This window comes from Sus scrofa, chromosome 6, assembly GCF_054392235.1.
Source record: "Sus scrofa isolate SSC_HxYL_T2T_F1_AM1 chromosome 6, Sscrofa_HxYL_maternal_Yorkshire_Landrace_v2.0, whole genome shotgun sequence".
NCBI classification, from domain to species: Eukaryota; Metazoa; Chordata; class Mammalia; order Artiodactyla; family Suidae; genus Sus; species Sus scrofa.
In genome coordinates, this window is record NC_139388.1 from 52,903,395 (window position 1) to 52,920,624 (window position 17,230).

Here is a 17,230-nt window from a genome sequence, read left to right on the forward strand (position 1 = left end):
TGTGGTATATACATATATATACAATGGGATATTACTCAGCCATAAAAAGAATGAAATAATGCCTTTTGCAGCAACATGGATGGACTTAGAGATTATCATACTAGGTGAAGCAAATCAGAAAGAGAAAGACAAATAACATACAAAATCACTTATAAATGGAATCTAAAAAAAAAAAAAAAAAATACAGAAGGTCCCTCGTGGCGCAGAGGTTAAGGATCTGGCATTACTGCTGTGGCACAGGTTTGATCCCTGGCCTGGGAACTTCCGCATGCCACGGGTGCAGCCAAAAAATATATACCTATAAAAATAAAGATACAAATGAATTTATTTACAAAACAAAAATAGACTCACAGGCAGAAAACAAACTCGTTACAGAAGGAGGAAGGGAGGGGAGGGATAAATTAGGAGTTTGAGACGGATGGATACACACTACTATATATAAAAGACAGGAGAGGAAAAGAAAGAGTAAGTTGCAGGCAGCTTACTCGACCCTAAAACTTTCAGCACGTACCTAAGAACAAGAACAATTTCTCCCTTGGGAAATTTAATGTGGATGTGATCCTATCAGCTAATCTACAGTCCATATTCCAACTTCTCCAACTGTCCGGCTCATGTCCTTTATGGATGTTCGGCTCTCTCTATATACATTTCTGTATACTCATATGTATAGTGCACACATATATTCCACATACATGTAATATATATCCATATATATATATATATATATATATATATATATAAAATATCCAGGATCCAATTCAGGATCACACGTTGCATTTATTAATATCTGTCAAATGGCTTCAGTCTCCTTTATCCTGGTTCTCAATGGTAAATTCTGTAAATTCTAAGCAGTGTTTTCCAAAAACCTAAAAACCGGAATCCACAGTAAAAAAAAAAAAAGAAAAGAAAATTGCATTTTCACTCAGCATATAACAGACCTATGGTGTTTTGTTTGTTTGTTTTTTAGGGCTGCACTGTGGCATATGGAAGTTCCCAGGCTAGGGGTGGAATTGGAGCTGCAGCTGCCAGCCTGCACCATGGCCAAAGCAACACCAAATCTGAGATGGGTCTGCGACCTACACCACAGCTCACCGCAACCCCAGATCCTTAACCCACTGAGCTCGGCCAGAGATCGATACTAGTCCGGTTTGTGACCACTAAGCCGCAATGGGAAATCCAGACTTATGTTTTTAAAATAGTTTGAGAACTTACAGACTATCTGCCTTTGACCTAGAAGGTTAGAGCTCACCAGGTATTTACCAAACTTTCATGGCAACCCAGAATATAAAATACTTTTACAGAGTAACCCATCACACACACACGTACCATTTAATTATACTTACCCTTATTACATTCAATTACTCTGGTATTTTCTATTCTTTCTAAAATGCAGCTACAACCCAGCAAGCTGACGTCACAAGCCAATAACAGATCTGGGTACTTGGTTTGAAAAGCCCGGGAACCTCCCTGGGTTAGCAGATAATAATGCGCTGGGTGAGCTTTGCCGCGATTTGTGGCCGACAGAATATTGCCCAAAGGACTCAAACCGAAGCATGGTTTATAAACCGTAACCAAACTTCGCGGTTGGTGCCTTGCTTTGCAAACTGTAGAGTCCCTGTACCTCTGCAGCTCTCCCTCCCCCGACCCCAAACCTGGATGCCTCGGCCCCACCCTCCGGGCAGCACCCACCTTTCTTCTTGTCGGGGGCCTCTCTCTCCGCGGGCCGCCCACCCCCAGACAGGCGGAAGGAGCCCTCGCGGGCGAAGCTGGTGCGGCTGGCATCGAAGGCCGCCGTGACCCCGCACTCCTTCTCCCGCCGCTGTTTCCGCTCCAGGCAGGCGGCAAAAGCGCAGCCCACCGCGTGGCTCAGCCGCTCGCCCTGTGGGAAGAGGTTGGGGCTGGCTTAGCGACGCTGTGCGGGGCAGACAGATGCCAGGATCCCGGGTTCCAGCTGCCGCGTAACCCCGGATGAGTCCCTTCACCTCTTAGGGCCTCCGTGCACATCTGCACCCCGAGGGACAAAAGCCAGAGACAAGAGTGTAATACCGGACGGCTCCATTTATGAGTTTCAGAACTGAGCAAAATTAATCAATGGTGAAAAAAATGGCGGAATCAGACAACAGAGTCCTGCTGTACAGCACAGGGAACTCTATGCCATCACTCGTGATGGAACACGATGGAAGATAGTATCAGACAAAGAATGCATGTATATATATATACGACTGGGTCACTTTCTGTACAGCAGAAATTGATGGAACATTGTAAATCAATTAGACTTTAATTAAAAAAAAAAAAAGCCAGAACGGGTTGTTTCTTACACCACGGGGGGGGGGGGGGGGAGGGGATTGACTGGGAAGGAGCATGAAGAGGGGGGACAGTCTGGGTGGTGGGAACATTCTAGATCATGATGGGGGGGTTGGGTTATATTGGTGTATACAGTTGTCAAAACCCAGCAAATGTATACTTAAGGTTTGTGATCAGCATGTATTGCATTTCAAAAGAAAAAGAGCTGAGGAGTGTGCACTGCCCCCTCCCCCCATCGTGGTGCAGTGGAAACAAATCCGACTAGGAACCATGAGGTTGCAGCTTCCATCCCTGGCCTCGCTCAGTGGGTTAAGGATCTGGCGTTGCTGTGGCTGTGGTGAAGGCCGGCAGCTGTAGCTGTGATTAGACCCCCAGCCTGGGAACCTCCATATGCATCGGGTGTGGTCCTAAAAAGAAATAAAAAAAAGGGAGTTCCCGTCGTGGCGCAGTGGTTAACGAATCCAACTAGGAACCATGAGGTTGCGGGTTCGGTCCCTGCCCTTGCTCAGTGGGTTAATGATCCAGCGTTGCCGTGAGCTGTGGTGTAGGTTGCAGACGTGGCTCGGATCCCGAGTTGCTGTGGCTCTGGCGTAGGCCGGTGGCTACAGCTCCGATTCGACCCCTAGCCTGGGAACCTCCATATGCCGCGGGAACGGCCCAAGAAATAGGAAAAAGACCAAAAAAAAAAAAAAAGAAAGAAAAAAAGGAGCTGGAAATAAATATGAATTCTCCTTAATGGTATGCATGCTCAAGTGTCTGGGGATAAGTTGGTTTTTTGTTTGTTTGTTTGTTTTTTGTCTTTTTAGGGCCGCACCTGTGGCATGAGGTTCCCAGGCTAGGGGACCAATCAGAGCTAGTGCTGCCAGCCTACGTCACAGCCATGCGGGATCCGAGCCACGTCTGCGACCTACACCACAGCTCACAGCAACGCCGGATCCTTAACCCACTGAGTGAGACCAGGTATTGAACCCAAAACCTCATGGCTCCTAGTCGGATTCATTTCTCTTGTGACACGACAGGAACTCCTCCAAAACATTTTCTAGTAGTGTTGGGGGTTTAAACTACAAATCTTCAAGCCTACTTGACAGGGTCCAAGGCCAGATAGCCTGGGATTGAGGCTGTTTTCCCAGTTCTCAACTGCTGAATCTCAAGAAAATCACTTCTCAGTGCCTGAGCCTCCTCATCTGTAAAAGGAGACCTCTGACAGCACCTGCTTCACAGGACTGTTGCAAGAATCAGGTGAACAGTGGGTCAAAGGATCTGGCATTACGGCAGCTACGGCACAGGTCACAGCTATGGCTTGCATTCAAGCCCTAACTCTGGAACTTCCATATGCTGAGGGTTTGGCTTTAAAAAAAAAATAATGGGAAGTTCCTGTGGTGGTTAACAAATCCAACTAGGAACCATGAGGTTGCCGGTTCGATCCCTGCCCTTGCTCAGTGGGTTAAGGATCCAGCGTTGCCGTGAGCTGTGGTGTAGGTTGCAGACGTGGCTCGGATCCCGAGTTGCTGTGGCTCTGGCGTAGGCCGGTGGCTACAGCTCCGATTTGACCCCTAGCCTGGGAACCTCCATATGCCGCGAGAGCGGCCCAAGAAATGGCAAAAAGACAAAAATAAATAAATAAATAATAAAAAATAAAAATTTAATTAAAAAAATAATGGGGGAAAAGTTTTGTAAATCATATAACTGATAAGAATCTGGTATCCAGGATATATAAAGAGCCCTTACAACTCAACAATATATATATATGTTTTCTTTTTAAGGCCACACCTGCGGCATATGGAAGTTCCAGACTAGAGGTCGAATCAGAGCTTCAGCTGCTGGCCTCTGCCACAGCCACAGCAATGCCAGATCCGAGATGCATCTGTGACCTACACCACCGCTTGAGACATAGGCGGATCCTTAACCCACCGAGCAAGGCAAGGGACTGAACCCACATCCTCACTGATACTAGTCAGGTTCTTAACATGCTGAGCCACAACGCGAACTCTGAACTTCGTAACAAAGAGACAAACAACCTAATTAAAAATCAGTAAAGGATTTGAATAGATATTTCTCTGAAAAAGATATACAAATGGCCACTAAGCACATGAAAGGATGTTCAATGACTGAATGCCACAGGTGCGGCCAAAAAACCCCGCAAACAAACAAAAAACACACAATGAGATACCACTTCATTCGTATAGAACAGCTATAATAATAGTATTTTAAAAAGTGTTGGCAAAAATGTGGAGAGATTGGGACCTCATACATTGCCAGTGGGAATGTAAAATGGTGGAAAACAATTTGGAAATGACTCCAAAAAATTAAACAGGAGTTCCCGTCGTGGCTAAGCAGAAAAGAATCTGACTAGCATCCATGAGGACGCAGGTTGGATCCCTAGCCTCGCTCAGTGGCTTAAGGATCTGGCGTTGCCATAAGCTGTGGTGTAGGTCGCAGACAAGGCTCGGATCCTGCATTAGCGTGGCTGTGGTATAGACCAGCAGCTCCAGCTCCAGCTCGACCCCTAGCCTGGGAACCTCCATGTGCTGCAGGTGTGGCCCTAAAGAAAAAAAAAAATCAAAACATAAATTTACTATAGGACCCAGCAGTTCTACTCCGAGGTTTATAACCAGAGCAATTAAAAACAGAGAGTCAAACAAATGTGTGCATGCAAATATCCACAGAAGTACTATTCACAATAGAAGAAAGAAAAAAGCCAGAGCTTGGACATGGGAAGGATTTCGGCCATGGTCACACTGTACTCGGAGGAGACGGTCCCGCGCTCTCCTTGCTCTGATTTGCATCCCCAAATAGTCTTCAAATGACAGCAGCTGTTCCTATTTACTGAACACTGATTACAGGACACAGTTTCGAACTTTCCGTGTGTAACTGAAATGGGTGCTTCCGTGGGAGCAGCCTCGGCTATTACCCCCATTTCACGCAGGAGGAAACTGAGTCCCAGCGAGGAGAAGCCACTTGTGCTTAAGGTCACACGGCCGGCTGATTCGACACCAAATCCACACCAACCAAGAGGCAGTGTATTTTCCAAAAACAGCCGCAACAAATGTCTGACCCCACGTGATTTTCCAGAACTCTGTCACTCCCCTATCGGAGGTGGAGTCTTTGTTCTCTTCCCTTGGCCTGGGAGGACCTCCGCCTGGGCAGAAGAAGCCACAGAAGCACTGGCTGTATGGCTTCCAAGGCCAAGTCCAAAACGGCAACACACAGCCTCATGGCTCATTCTCCTCTGCCCCCACCCCCATGTGAAGAAGTGGGGGGTACTGACTAGTTTGGGGAGCTCAGAGCTATGTGGAGTTGGGATATCTGAAAATGAAGGAAAAGATGGCAAGTCTCTGAATGGAGACAGGTGTTGTTTCACTTTTCCAGGATCCATTCCTCTGCTTTTTTTTTTTTTTTTTCCCCTTTTTCAGCTGCCCCAGACCAGGAATCAGATCTGAGCCACAGTTGCAACCTACACCACAGCTGCAGCAGCGTCAGAACCTTTAACCCACAGTGCCGGGCATGGGATGGAACCTGTGTCCCGGCACTGCAGAGACACCAGCAATCCCGTTGCACCACAGGGGGTACTCCCATCCCTCCTGCTTTTTAACAGCGCCCCCAAGTCCTTTCTAATTTCCCTGCGATGGACCAATCGAATTGGGTGCTCAACACTAGATCAATCGATCTGGGTGCTCCATTATCCTCACAGGCAGACAGCGGCCTGCTAGGTGGATCCCATGCCTCCTCTTTAGCATTCGAACCCAGAGATGGATTCATCTCTGCCATGGCGCCCTAAAGGAACAGTCCCCTGGTGCTGCTTGAGGGACTCTGCTGGGGGCAGGAAGTTCTATGACTGGACCCGGGCTGCTCTGCTCTCTGCTCTTTCTGACGCTTACTGCTCCAGTTGCCCTTGGATTGTGTGTGATTCCTCATATCCTTTCCATCATTTCATGTACGTTAGCTAGATTAGTTTCTGTTGCCAGCAACCAATGTAGGGGGCTGAGACTGTAGCTTCCTACTAAGTTGGGAAGGGTCTGAGATCAGAGTCCAGGAGACAGGGCAGAATAAAGACTGTCTTTTCCACCATCTTTGACAGCTGGGGATATCTGTGTAACCAGGTTCTGACCAAAAGGATGTAACCTATTGGTTCTGACCAAGAGGAAGTGGCTCGCTCCTCCCAAAAAGCAGGGCGCGTGCACCTTTTCCTGGCCCCGTCCTTTATGTGGTTGGGATGAAGATGCGAAGGCTGGAGCAAGCACATTCATCTTGGATCATGGCATGGAAGCCACATTCCACTGTAGCAACAAGATAAAAGCAGCCATGGCCGGAGTTCCCGTGGTGGCGCAGTGGTTAACGAATCCGACTAGGAACCATGAGGTTGCCGGTTCGGTCCCTGCCCTTGCTCAGTGGGTTAACGATCCAGCGTTGCCGTGACCTGTGGAGTAGGTTGCAGACGTGGCTCGGATCCCGAGTTGCTGTGGCTCTGGTGTAGGCTGGTGGCTACAGCTCCGATTCGACCCCTAGCCTGGGAACCTCCATATGCCGCAGGAGCGGCCCAAAGAAATAGCAAAACAAACAAACAAAAGCAGCCATGGCCCTTGAGCGCAGAGCAATGCTGTGCTGCCTATCTAGAAATGTGTTTCACATGAAACAGACACAAACTTCTATTTCACAGAAATCACTGGTATCTGGGGGTTTTCTCTCACAAGCCTCAGAATCCTGTGAGAATGCTTCTCAGAAAACAGTCCATTTGTCGCTTTCATCAGATTCTCAGAGGGGACCTTGATCCTCCCCCACAAGTATAAAGAACCACAGGCACAAAGAATTGAGGCTACAGGAAGGGTGAGTACCCTGGGGGGTATTATTTCAGAAGGGCCTGAGGGGGCTGTTGCGGGCAGGAAACCACAACGTGACTTGGGTGGGGTTTAAAAATGTGCAAAAGCTGGAGTTCCCACTGCAGCTCAATAGGATCAGCAGCGTCTCTGCAGTGCCACGATGAAGGGTCAATCCCCAGCCCTGCACAGTGGCTTAAAGGATCTGGTGCTGCTGCAGCTGCAGCATAGGTCGCACCTGCGGCTTGGATCTGATCCCTGGCCCAGGAACCCCACACGCCGCAGGGCGGCCAAGAAAGAAAAACAAGCAAAGGTTCATGGAGCTGTGCCCAGGCCATCTGTGCAAGTTACTGTACGCATATGATCCTCCATGAGAAGTTAGAGAAACATGAAGGGCTATTGATAGTGAGAAGGAGGAGAACTAATGCTTTCCTGAGTGTTTTCTGTGCCAGGCATCGTTCCAAACACTCTGTACTAATCTCTCAAGTCTTAACAACAATCTTCTAAGTGAGGGGCTCTGAGGGCACCCCCTTTTCCAGACCACCGACAGGAGTGACTTGGCTGACTCCACAAAGCTGCCTGGCGGTGTGGGTGGAACACCAGGACATGAGAGAGAAGAGTCAGCGGGCTTTGGGCTTTGCTGATACTCACAGAGTCCTTGAGCGCCAGGAAACAGTGGCAGATCCAGCGGCGGGTGGTGCCATCGCGGCAGATGTAGGAGAAAGCCTTGTCCAGGTTGCGGTCAGGGGCACAAAAGGAGACCTTTTCGATGGTCTGGTCTACCAGCAGGTCCTGGGAGGGGCCGGGGAGCCCAGGGAAGGCATGTGAACCTTTCTTCGTGTATTCATTCAACACCCCCCTAGGGTCTGTTCTATATCCTGTCCTGAACCGGGTGGGGACACTGCACTTGGTGAAACCGCTTATGGGCCCTGCTCCCATGCAGCTCCCGGTTTAGGGCAGGAAGCAGACCCACCACCAGATGGAGACAGGCCAGAGTCACAGCCGGGCTGTAATGAGGGCGGCAAAGGCAGAGGGGTCAGGGCTGGGAGCGGGAGGCACAAAGGCCTTCAGGAGCCAGCGGAGGTGCCTGACCCAAGTTGCTGGGGTTGTCAGGGAAAGCTTCTGGGAGGAGGTGTTAACAAGGCGCCAATCCTGTTCAGTCATTAACCTAAGTGTCATCACGTGCTGGCTGCCTCCTTGGCAAGGCTCTGTGGCCAGGAGTTCGATGCCCAGCAGATACCCAGACCCTGGCCCATGGAGCTCCCATCTGGCCGGGTAGACAGCACATGAGCACACGGCAGCTAACGTTCATTAACCGGAACACCTCTGCTGGATCATACATAGTTTTAAACTATTTGCATATACTTCCCTTTTTTTTTTTTGCAAGAAATTTTATTCATTTCTTTTTCTTTTCAGGGCCACACCTTCAGCACATGGAAGTTTCCGAGCTAGGGGTCAAATCGGAGCTGCCGCTGCCGGCCTATGCCATAGCCATATCAACTCAGGATCCGAGCCGCCTTTGCAACCTACACCACAGCTCACAGCAATGCCAGCTTCTGAGCGAGACCAGAGATCGAACCCGCATCCTCATGGATACTAGTCAGGTTCTTAACCTGCTGAGCCACAATGGGAACTCCCTCCGTACACTTGCTCATTTATTCGTAGGGTCCATTTTTATCCCCACTTTACAAATGAGGCAAGTGAAGGACGAAAAGGTTAAATCACATACCCCACTCCACCCCACTGCCCAGGGTCACCCAGCCAGTTAAGTAGGGGAGCTGGGATCTGAGCTGCTCTGCAGTCTGAGCTCTCACCCACTATCCACGCCAGTTCACAAACAGCCATGGGACGCAATTCTGAACTATGACCATGAGATGCACCAAGATGTCACAGGAGCACACAGCTTAGTTTAGAAGGTCCCCAAGGGAGGGACATCCTGTTGGGTGGGAAGGCATCCCTGGACCCATTGCAGGGTTGGAAGAGGGGCCCACTAGTGGCCACTCCCAGGCCCACGGGCCTCCTACCTTAGTCTTGTCATCCACCACCCGGAGCCCATCGGCTGACACCCACAGGACAGACTTCACAGACTTCCGGCCCATCTGGAGTGGAGGAGGAGGACAGAGGGCGTGGTCAGGGCCGCCTCTTCCACTCTGACCTTGACCCCTCCCTGTTCCAGCCCCTCACTCACCGCCTTTAGCTTCTTCACAGCATCTTCACACACGTGCATCCCCCGGGACTCCTCCACCTCCACGTGGCCCAGGTACTTGGTGGGGAGAGAACAGGGGGACATGGAATGAGCCAAATAATCAATAACTGCTAGTGTTCATTGAGCACCTGAGACGCATCAATGTCCTAAGCATATTGTATGTATTAATTCATTTACTCTGCACCCCAACACGGCAAGGTGGGTACCCCATTCATGTCCCAGAGATACAGAGGAGAAAACTGAAGCACAGCAGGTAGTGGGGATTCCTACCCTGCCTCCATCCCCGAGCTTTCTTAACACATCACTGGTGTCCTTTTGACCGCCAGCGTCTGTGCTGGCCTCACTCAATGACTGATGGGACCTGGGCTACACGTGCCCCAGCTCCCTCACCCCGTCGGGGGTGTGGGGTGGCTTTCCTTTCCAGAGTTCTCTAGTGGCATCAAGCTCAGCTGCCCACAGGTACAGTTTAGTAACACACCCTTTATGGGCCGCCTTCCCTTGCTCACTCCCACCAGCATCTCCTGCACCTCCCAATGGATCCCTCGCACTCCAGGTCTGCTTCTGGGGGAAGGGAAAATAAGGCGGTGAAGAGGGGGGCTGTGACCTCCCTCTGTCCTCACCCAGCCAGGAAGGCACCCGGTGAGAATATGAGCCTGAATCCCGCTGTCTCCCTTACAATAGTTCAGTGTGCGTTGTAAAGGGTCACTGTGGTGGTCTAAACTAGAAAGTTCTCAACAGTAGAGGGCTTTACCAATGTTACAGAATTTCTGAGACCCTCCGGTGCCCCCCTGGAAACTATGAGCTCCATAGAACAGTGCGACTCCAGGCGGGTCGCGCCCGCCCCGCCCCCGCGCAACGCCAGGTAATATTTTCCAGGCACAAGAGAATGTGTCTGCGTTTCTAATCCCTACTTTGAAGGACCCAGGCCGTGGGGTCCTGCTTTTGCAAGATCCACGGTTCTTTGGGGACGTGAAGCCTCTTCCATACCGGTCTGGGTCTCCGCCTCTGCATGGGCACCGGAGGCGCATGCGCACAGAGATCAGCGTACCCTTGTCTGCAGCCCCGCCCACTCGCCCCGCCCACTCACCCTGACCGGGAAGCTGCACGTGCCCTTGCGCACCGCGTCCTCGTCTGCCTGCCACTGGTGTGGGCGCGATGCCTCCGGCACGTAGGCTGGCTTCCGCCGCCGCAGGCTCTGCCGAAGCTTGTTCATAGTGCCCGCCTCGTCTGCTGACACAGGATGGGGTGCAGGTCAAGGGCGAGGGTCAAAGGTATGGGGCCCAAGGTGGGGGAAACGGTGCTCAGGGAGCATGGGGTCGGCTAACATAGCTGTAAGGTTACAGGGTCGCTGGGGCAGGGGACACGACCTGCTGGGGACATGGACCAGCAGCCGTCAGGGGACACTGGGAAAGGGGGCAGTCAAGTGGAGAGTCTGGAAGTGGGGACTTAGAAGACTGGGTCTGAGGGGCTTGGAGCTCTGGGATGGGGGTTGTGGGTCACAGCTTTTAGGGGTCTGAAAATTGGGGACATGGAGCTGCAAAGTAATGGGAAATTGGGAGTTCCCTGGTGGTTCAGGGGTTTTAATTAAAACAAATAATAAAGTATGGAGTTCTCTTGTGGTGCATTGGGTTAAGAATTTGGCATTGTTAGAGTTCCCATCGTGGCTCAGTGGTTAACAAACCCGACTAGCATCCATGAGGATGAGGGTTCGATCCCTGGCCTTGCTCAGTGGGTTAAGGAACCAGCGTCGTCTTGAGCTGTGGTGTAGGTTGCAGACACGGCTCGGATGTGGCATGGCTGTGGCTATGATGTAGGCCGGTGGCTGTAGCTCTGATTCGACCCCTAGCCTGGGAACCTCCATATGCTGTGGGTGGGGCCCTAAAAGGCAAAAAAAAAAAAAAAAGTGTGGTTGTTGCCTGTGGGTGTAGATCCCTGAAGAGTATGCACGTGTGCAAGTGGTGGTAGGTGTGTCAGGGAATGTTGCCTGTGAGGATGGGTGTGTGTTTGAAGGTGGTGCTTTGGAAAGGGTGTATCTGTGGCTGTCATCTTTGAAGCTGTGTGTCTGTGTGAGGATGTGGCTGTTGTCTTTGATGGCTGTTGGCTGTGACAGTGTGTGTCTGTGAGAGTTGTGAAACACCATGTCTGCCCAAGAGTGCAGCTGTTGGTGGTAAGGCTGTGTGTCTGTGGCTGTTGTCGGTGAGGGTGCGTCTGGGTCAGACCATGTGGCAGTTGTCGTAGACTGTGTGGGTCTGTGAGTGTTGTTCTAGGGATGTGTCTGTATACAGCCATGTGTCTGTGAGGGTGTATATGCAAGGTGGTTGTCTTCGAGACTCTGTTCGTGTCATTTGTGAGGTGTGAGAATATGGCTGTTGTCTATGTCTAGAGGGCTGAGGTTTTTTTCTTTGTTTGTTTGTTTTTGTTTTTGTTTTGTCTTTGAGGGCCACACCCAGGGTATATGGAGGTTCTCAGGCTAGGGGTCTAATCGGAGCTATAGCTGCCGGCCTACACCACAGCCACAGCAAGGCAGGATCTGAGCCGCGTCGGAGACCTACACCACAGCTCACGGCAATGCCGGATCCGGATACTTAACACCGAGAGAGGCCAGGGATCAAACCCGAGTCCTCATGGATACTAGTTGGGTTCATTACTGCTGAGCCACAGCAGGAACTCCCATAGCAGGCTGGGTATTATTGTGAGACTGTGTCTGTATGCAAAAGTGTAGCTCTTTGTGAAGGCGCGAGCACACAGGTGCTGTCTCTGTGGCTGTGGCCTGTAAAGTGTGGGTCTGCATGCGTTGTCTGGGAGGATGTACAAAAGTGCCCCCCTTGAGGGTCCCCGAGCCTGTGAGTTGGAGCCGAGTGTCTGTACTGAGTGTCCATGGTTGCCTGTGAAGGGAGTCTGGGTGTTGTCTATGGAGTCGGGGTATTTTCTATGATTGTGTGACCCTGAGCCTGTGGGTATGGGGATGTGGGTGTGTCTGGGAATGAGGTCACTGAGCGTGCAGGGAAGACGTTTGAGGATGTCCACTCGTGAGTGTGATGAGGCCTGTGTGACTGCACCACATGAGGCAGACCCACCCACGCAATCAGCCTTCGCCCTGTCCCCAGCTGGCCACTCACCTGGCTCCGTCCTGGAGGTTTCAGGGGGCCCCAGGGCCCCACAGGGGGCAGGGGGCAGATGCTGCTCAGGCCTCCTGGGTCCGCCCTGCCCAAGGGAGGGAGGAAAAGTTGAGAAGCTGGCTTGGGGTGGGGCTCAGTCCCCTACCTCACCCCCTCTTTGGATATCAGCCAGCACCCCCTTCATCTCAGGATCCCTAATGAGAGCCCTGGTTGTCATAGCAACTGTTACTAAGGTGATCAGCCACCTGGTTGCAAGGGCCCAGAAATGAGTGGGTGTGTCGCGGGGGCATGTGTTGGGGATGTCCTGGCCTCAAGAGGCCCTTGGTACCCGAGGGGGATGGCGGGAAGGGGGAGTGGCCTTGGCCTCTAGGCACACGTCCAGGGCTGTACACACACACACAGTCACTTGTATACATGCAACTCCCACCTCCAGTTGTCCGTAGCATCGGGTCATAGCTTTGCACATTTAGTTACACACAGACACACCACAGCTAGACCCAACGGATCACACAGATACACATCAACGGTCGGAGCCACTGGAAATATCTGGTTCCGCGTCCATGTCCGGTCTCACTACAGACATCTCTCCACGGGCATCCAGAGTCCCCGCTGGCCTGGGCACTGCTACAAACATCTGGCCACATCAGCAACTGATATTTGCTCACAGGTGTGTTCTCCGCCACATACAGAGCTGGGCCCAGGCACACCCACCAGGGCACCTTACGTCCAACCACGCCCCATGACAGTCGTTTCCTCAGACACCCACCCAAGACATGTCAGAGACCCACCCGTGTAGAATGATACCCGGGTAGAGGGCACCTCTGTGCACCGGACCACACACAGACACAATCATAGCCACACACCCTGGTCACACACAGCTCCCGTCTGCCTGCTGACATCTGTCACGGATACATGCAGACATACTGACACATATTTGGTCACGGCCAGCCACACCCACGTGTGTTTAGTCATCGACAGGCACACAGCTGCACAAGGACACTCCACACCCTAGCTGTATCAGCCACACCAACACACCTTTTTGGTCACCTACTGTCACACAGTCATACATCCCAGTCAGAAAGGCCCACACCAGTCACAGTATCAGCCACACTTCTACGGATGGGCCTCCAGACCCAACCTCACACAGAGACTCCAATGGCCACGGCCTACGTGTTAGAGAAACGGGCACACACTCAAGACATGCACGTGACTGTCCAGAGACAGCTCTCCCCAAGGACGGCCACCCTCAGACACAGCCGACCATCAGTGGCTCAGAGCCACAGCCACACACATTTCAGAAACGGTTGTGTATGCACAGTGGCACAGTGTCCACATTACCCAGGCACGTGTCACGATCACTGTACATACTTCCCAATCTCCCAACATCCCACCCCCAGCTGGACCACCTCAGATCGTGACAGAGAAACAGCTTCTCTTCGTGTAAGTCACACCGACAAGTATGGGGCCACATCCACTCTGAGCCCCATGTGGACAGGCACACAGTGTCTCGCACAGAGACACATCAGCCCACAATTTCCATTTCACACATGCAAGCACACTTGGGGATGTGCTCAGAGCTGCGGTGACCCAGACAGAGCATTTTTCACCGCGTTTACACAGAAGACACGGCTCCGGAGGGAGCTGTGTGTGCAGACAGGAGATGGTCACTCTGTCACCAAATCACACAGATTCAAACACAAGTGGCCCGGCACGCATGCAGGGACACACACCACCCACTCCAAACGGCTACACAACCACAGACACACCTTCTCTCAGACCATGACACAGACACAAGTAGATAGAGTCACCCAGGGTTACAGACATGTAGGTCACGCACAAATATAGAAGCCACAGTCACATACACACCCCCCTACAAACACAATCATCTGGCGCCCCCACATATAGATGTACCTATAGCTTGAGTCACATGCAATGAAAGAACCCAGTATTAATAGTCAGGGCTTCAGACCCCAAGTCAAATACATAACCCAGATCACACATACACAACTATAAATGCACACAATCACTCAGTATCAACACATAGAGCTTGATATAGTCATTTATACTACCCTGGTCCCACACACAGATGTGGCCATGAGCACACAACTACAGACATCCAAGTCACAGTGCCAGCACACCCGTCACATGTGACTTTATCGACAATGGCAGCCATACACCAAAGTTGCAGGCACAGGTGTGTGTCATACCAACACGTGTAACACACATACAAAATCAGAGAGACAGTCACACTCAAAGCCACGAGGACAGTCAACACACACATGGACACAGAGTCCTAGACACAACTCCACTTACAGTCACAACTCCACCCACATCTTTAGTCACATCTTCACACACAGGCCCAGCCCCAGACCCAACAGATAACACTGTCACACAGCCAGTTAGAATTACCATGCATGGGGTCACAAAAGACATCGTCATGGACACAACCACACAGTCACTACCATGCACACACTCCAACACAGACAGACTGAAAAGCAGAGGGTTCTGCAGTGAGCAGCAGTCATACACAACCACACAAATGCTGGGATCACACACAGACACGATCACAGACGCTACCATACCCAACCACAAGCATGAAACACACACACAAATTCCTCATAGTTGCCAGCTGCAGCTCGCTCTCTCTCTCGCTCTCTCTCTCTCACACACACACACAAACACACACACACACACACACGCAGGCAGCCACAGTCACAAATACACAGGGTCACACTCTCAGCCACCTCCCCATCAATTGCTTGCTTCCCTGCTTCCCCCCAGGTACCATACATACACAAAGCCTCCATCACCGCAGACGCTGCACCCCCAGCACCGGGTCCCTGGGGAGCCGCCCCCTGGCCCAGCCTGAATCCTGGAGCTTAGGGGGCCAGAACCCAGAGGGGAGGTGGCGCATTGTCTGCAGGTGGGGCCCCTCCCAGACAGCTGGGCAGCCCCAGGGACAAAGGGGGTGGCCCAAGAGACCTGTGCCCTGGGACCTTTGACCAAGCCTTTGGGGGTGGGTGGGGGGGTTGCCTGAAATCTCCCCTATTTTATTCAGGCTTTGGGCGGGCAGAGGGGGTATGGAGTCCCAGGCACAGAGACCTTGTTTTGAGAAGGGGCTGTTCCCAGGACGCCGCCCAAGGACTCGGGGGGGGGGGGGGGGGGGGGAAATGCTGTGCCCAGGGCGCCTCTGAGGCCTGGGATCAGACTGTGCCTGGAATCCCCCCAAGGCCTTGGCTTGGTGGGGCAGCAGTGCCCAGGGACCCCATTCTCAAGACCTTGCCTAGAGGGTTGCTGTGCTCAAGAACCCCCTCAGGCAGGGAGGGGTAAGGATTGCATCCGGTCTGGAATCCCTTCCTGGAGGCCTTGGCTTGATATGGGGGCTGCGTCTCAGACCCCGTCCCCAAAATCTTGCCTAGGGAGTTGTACCTAGAATCTGTCCCCCTGCCCTTGATTTTTTTGAGAGGGAGGTCTGTGTCCGGAATCCCTATCTCCAGGTCCTTGGCAAGAGAGGGCCTGTGCCGGAGACCCCTGTCTCCCAAGATCTGGCTTGGTGGGGAGTCTCTTCCTGGACCCCCACCCGGGACCACCCTCCTCAGCCTTGGCACCCTCTCTCCATCCGGGCGCCGCGGCCTCCTCCCACCCTTCGCCACATCAGCAGCGGCGCCGCCCCCCACCCGAGCCCCCCTCTCCCGCCCTTCTCACGCTGGCCGCCGCGCTGCGGGACATCCAGGGTCCGGGCGCCCCCGCCTCCCGCGGCCCCAGCTGGGCCCGGATCCCCGAAAGCTGCTGCTGCTCCTGTGGCGGCGGCGGCAGCTCGGTCTGACGCGGGCCCGGGCCGGGGGCCGGGAATGGTGCGGGATGCACGCGCGCTAGCCTGCTCCGCTCCCGGGAGGATTCCGTTCCAGGGGCGGGGGAGCGCCCCTCCCGCCTCTGCTCCCCGCCCCAGCCCCGCCCATTGGCCCGCCGCCTGCTGGATATGCTGGGAGGCCCCGCCCCTTGACCAGCAGGCCACGCCTATACACAAATAAGACTCCGCCTTCTCCGGTGTGGCCACCGCCCCGCCACGCCCATTGGCCAGTGCTGGGCTGAGCATGCACGTGAACACAGCTGAGACCTTCCCCCGAGGTCGGTCCAGGCGTGAGAGCCCTTCCCTTCCGTGACCCCCGACCTCAGATCCCCTTAAATTCCGTGTCCGAAAGAGTCGCCTCTGGAGACGCCTTGCAGCCCCACATTCCCAAATCATCTAGCTAACCCCACAGTTCTCCCAGCCCAGCGGGGGCGGGCAGAAGCGGTGACGAGGCACTTTTTGCTGGGAAGGGGAGGGGGAATGGACTGGACCCGGAGCGCGATCGGTTCAGCTTTGGGGGCGAGGGCGCCAGGCTGGGACCCGGGCGCGGTTGTGGCCGCCCCAGTGCCCCCCCCACCATCCGCTCCCCGCCCAGTCCTGTGGGTTTGGCAAAGCAGCTGGCCGGGGCATTAAGGCCCATTAGCAAAAGCAAGGTTGCTGGGAGCCGAGGAGAAGGAGCCAAGAGACTGGGAGGTGGTGTGTGTGTGCTGGGGGGGGGCATGTTCTCAGCTGCCGCAGCCTTCGGAGCAGGTGGTCAGCACGTGCGGGAGGGGCGGGGTGGGGGTAGGGAAAGGGGAGAAGGAGGTTCCCCGCAACAGATGGCCCAGGCAGGACTGGGGCTTTCAGACAAGAGGGTGGGAGGGGGCTGGCCATCTGCACCTGGAGGCAGCCTGTGAGCTCCCCCCCTCCCCTCCAGGAGCAGAGAAAAGAGCTGGGG

At 53.1% G+C, this 17,230-nt stretch overlaps 1 protein-coding gene across 9 annotated transcripts in view; it reads right to left on the reverse strand.

The window, feature by feature from the left end:
* NUMBL (NUMB like endocytic adaptor protein) overlaps positions 1 to 16,296 on the reverse strand; it is a 28,021-nt gene extending 11,725 nt beyond the window's left edge. For 2 of the 9 annotated variants that reach the window (XM_021094402.2, XM_005655856.4), the window contains exons 1-7: positions 16,149 to 16,296; positions 12,444 to 12,528; positions 10,412 to 10,551; positions 9,307 to 9,381; positions 9,143 to 9,217; positions 7,770 to 7,910; positions 1,690 to 1,879 (exon numbers count right to left, since the gene is read on the reverse strand). In XM_021094402.2, the coding sequence (XP_020950061.2) occupies positions 1,690 to 1,879; positions 7,770 to 7,910; positions 9,143 to 9,217; positions 9,307 to 9,381; positions 10,412 to 10,551; positions 12,444 to 12,528; positions 16,149 to 16,172 (730 nt within the window). In that variant the 5' untranslated portion in view covers positions 16,173 to 16,296. Of the gene's footprint in view, positions 1 to 1,689; positions 1,880 to 7,769; positions 7,911 to 9,142; positions 9,218 to 9,306; positions 9,382 to 10,411; positions 10,555 to 12,443; positions 12,529 to 15,237; positions 16,064 to 16,148 lie in introns of those variants that run through there. The other 7 variants (XM_021094401.2, XM_021094400.2, XM_084961055.1 and 4 more) reach the window with 4 other exon arrangements.
* Positions 16,297 to 17,230: the final 934 nt, after the last annotated feature.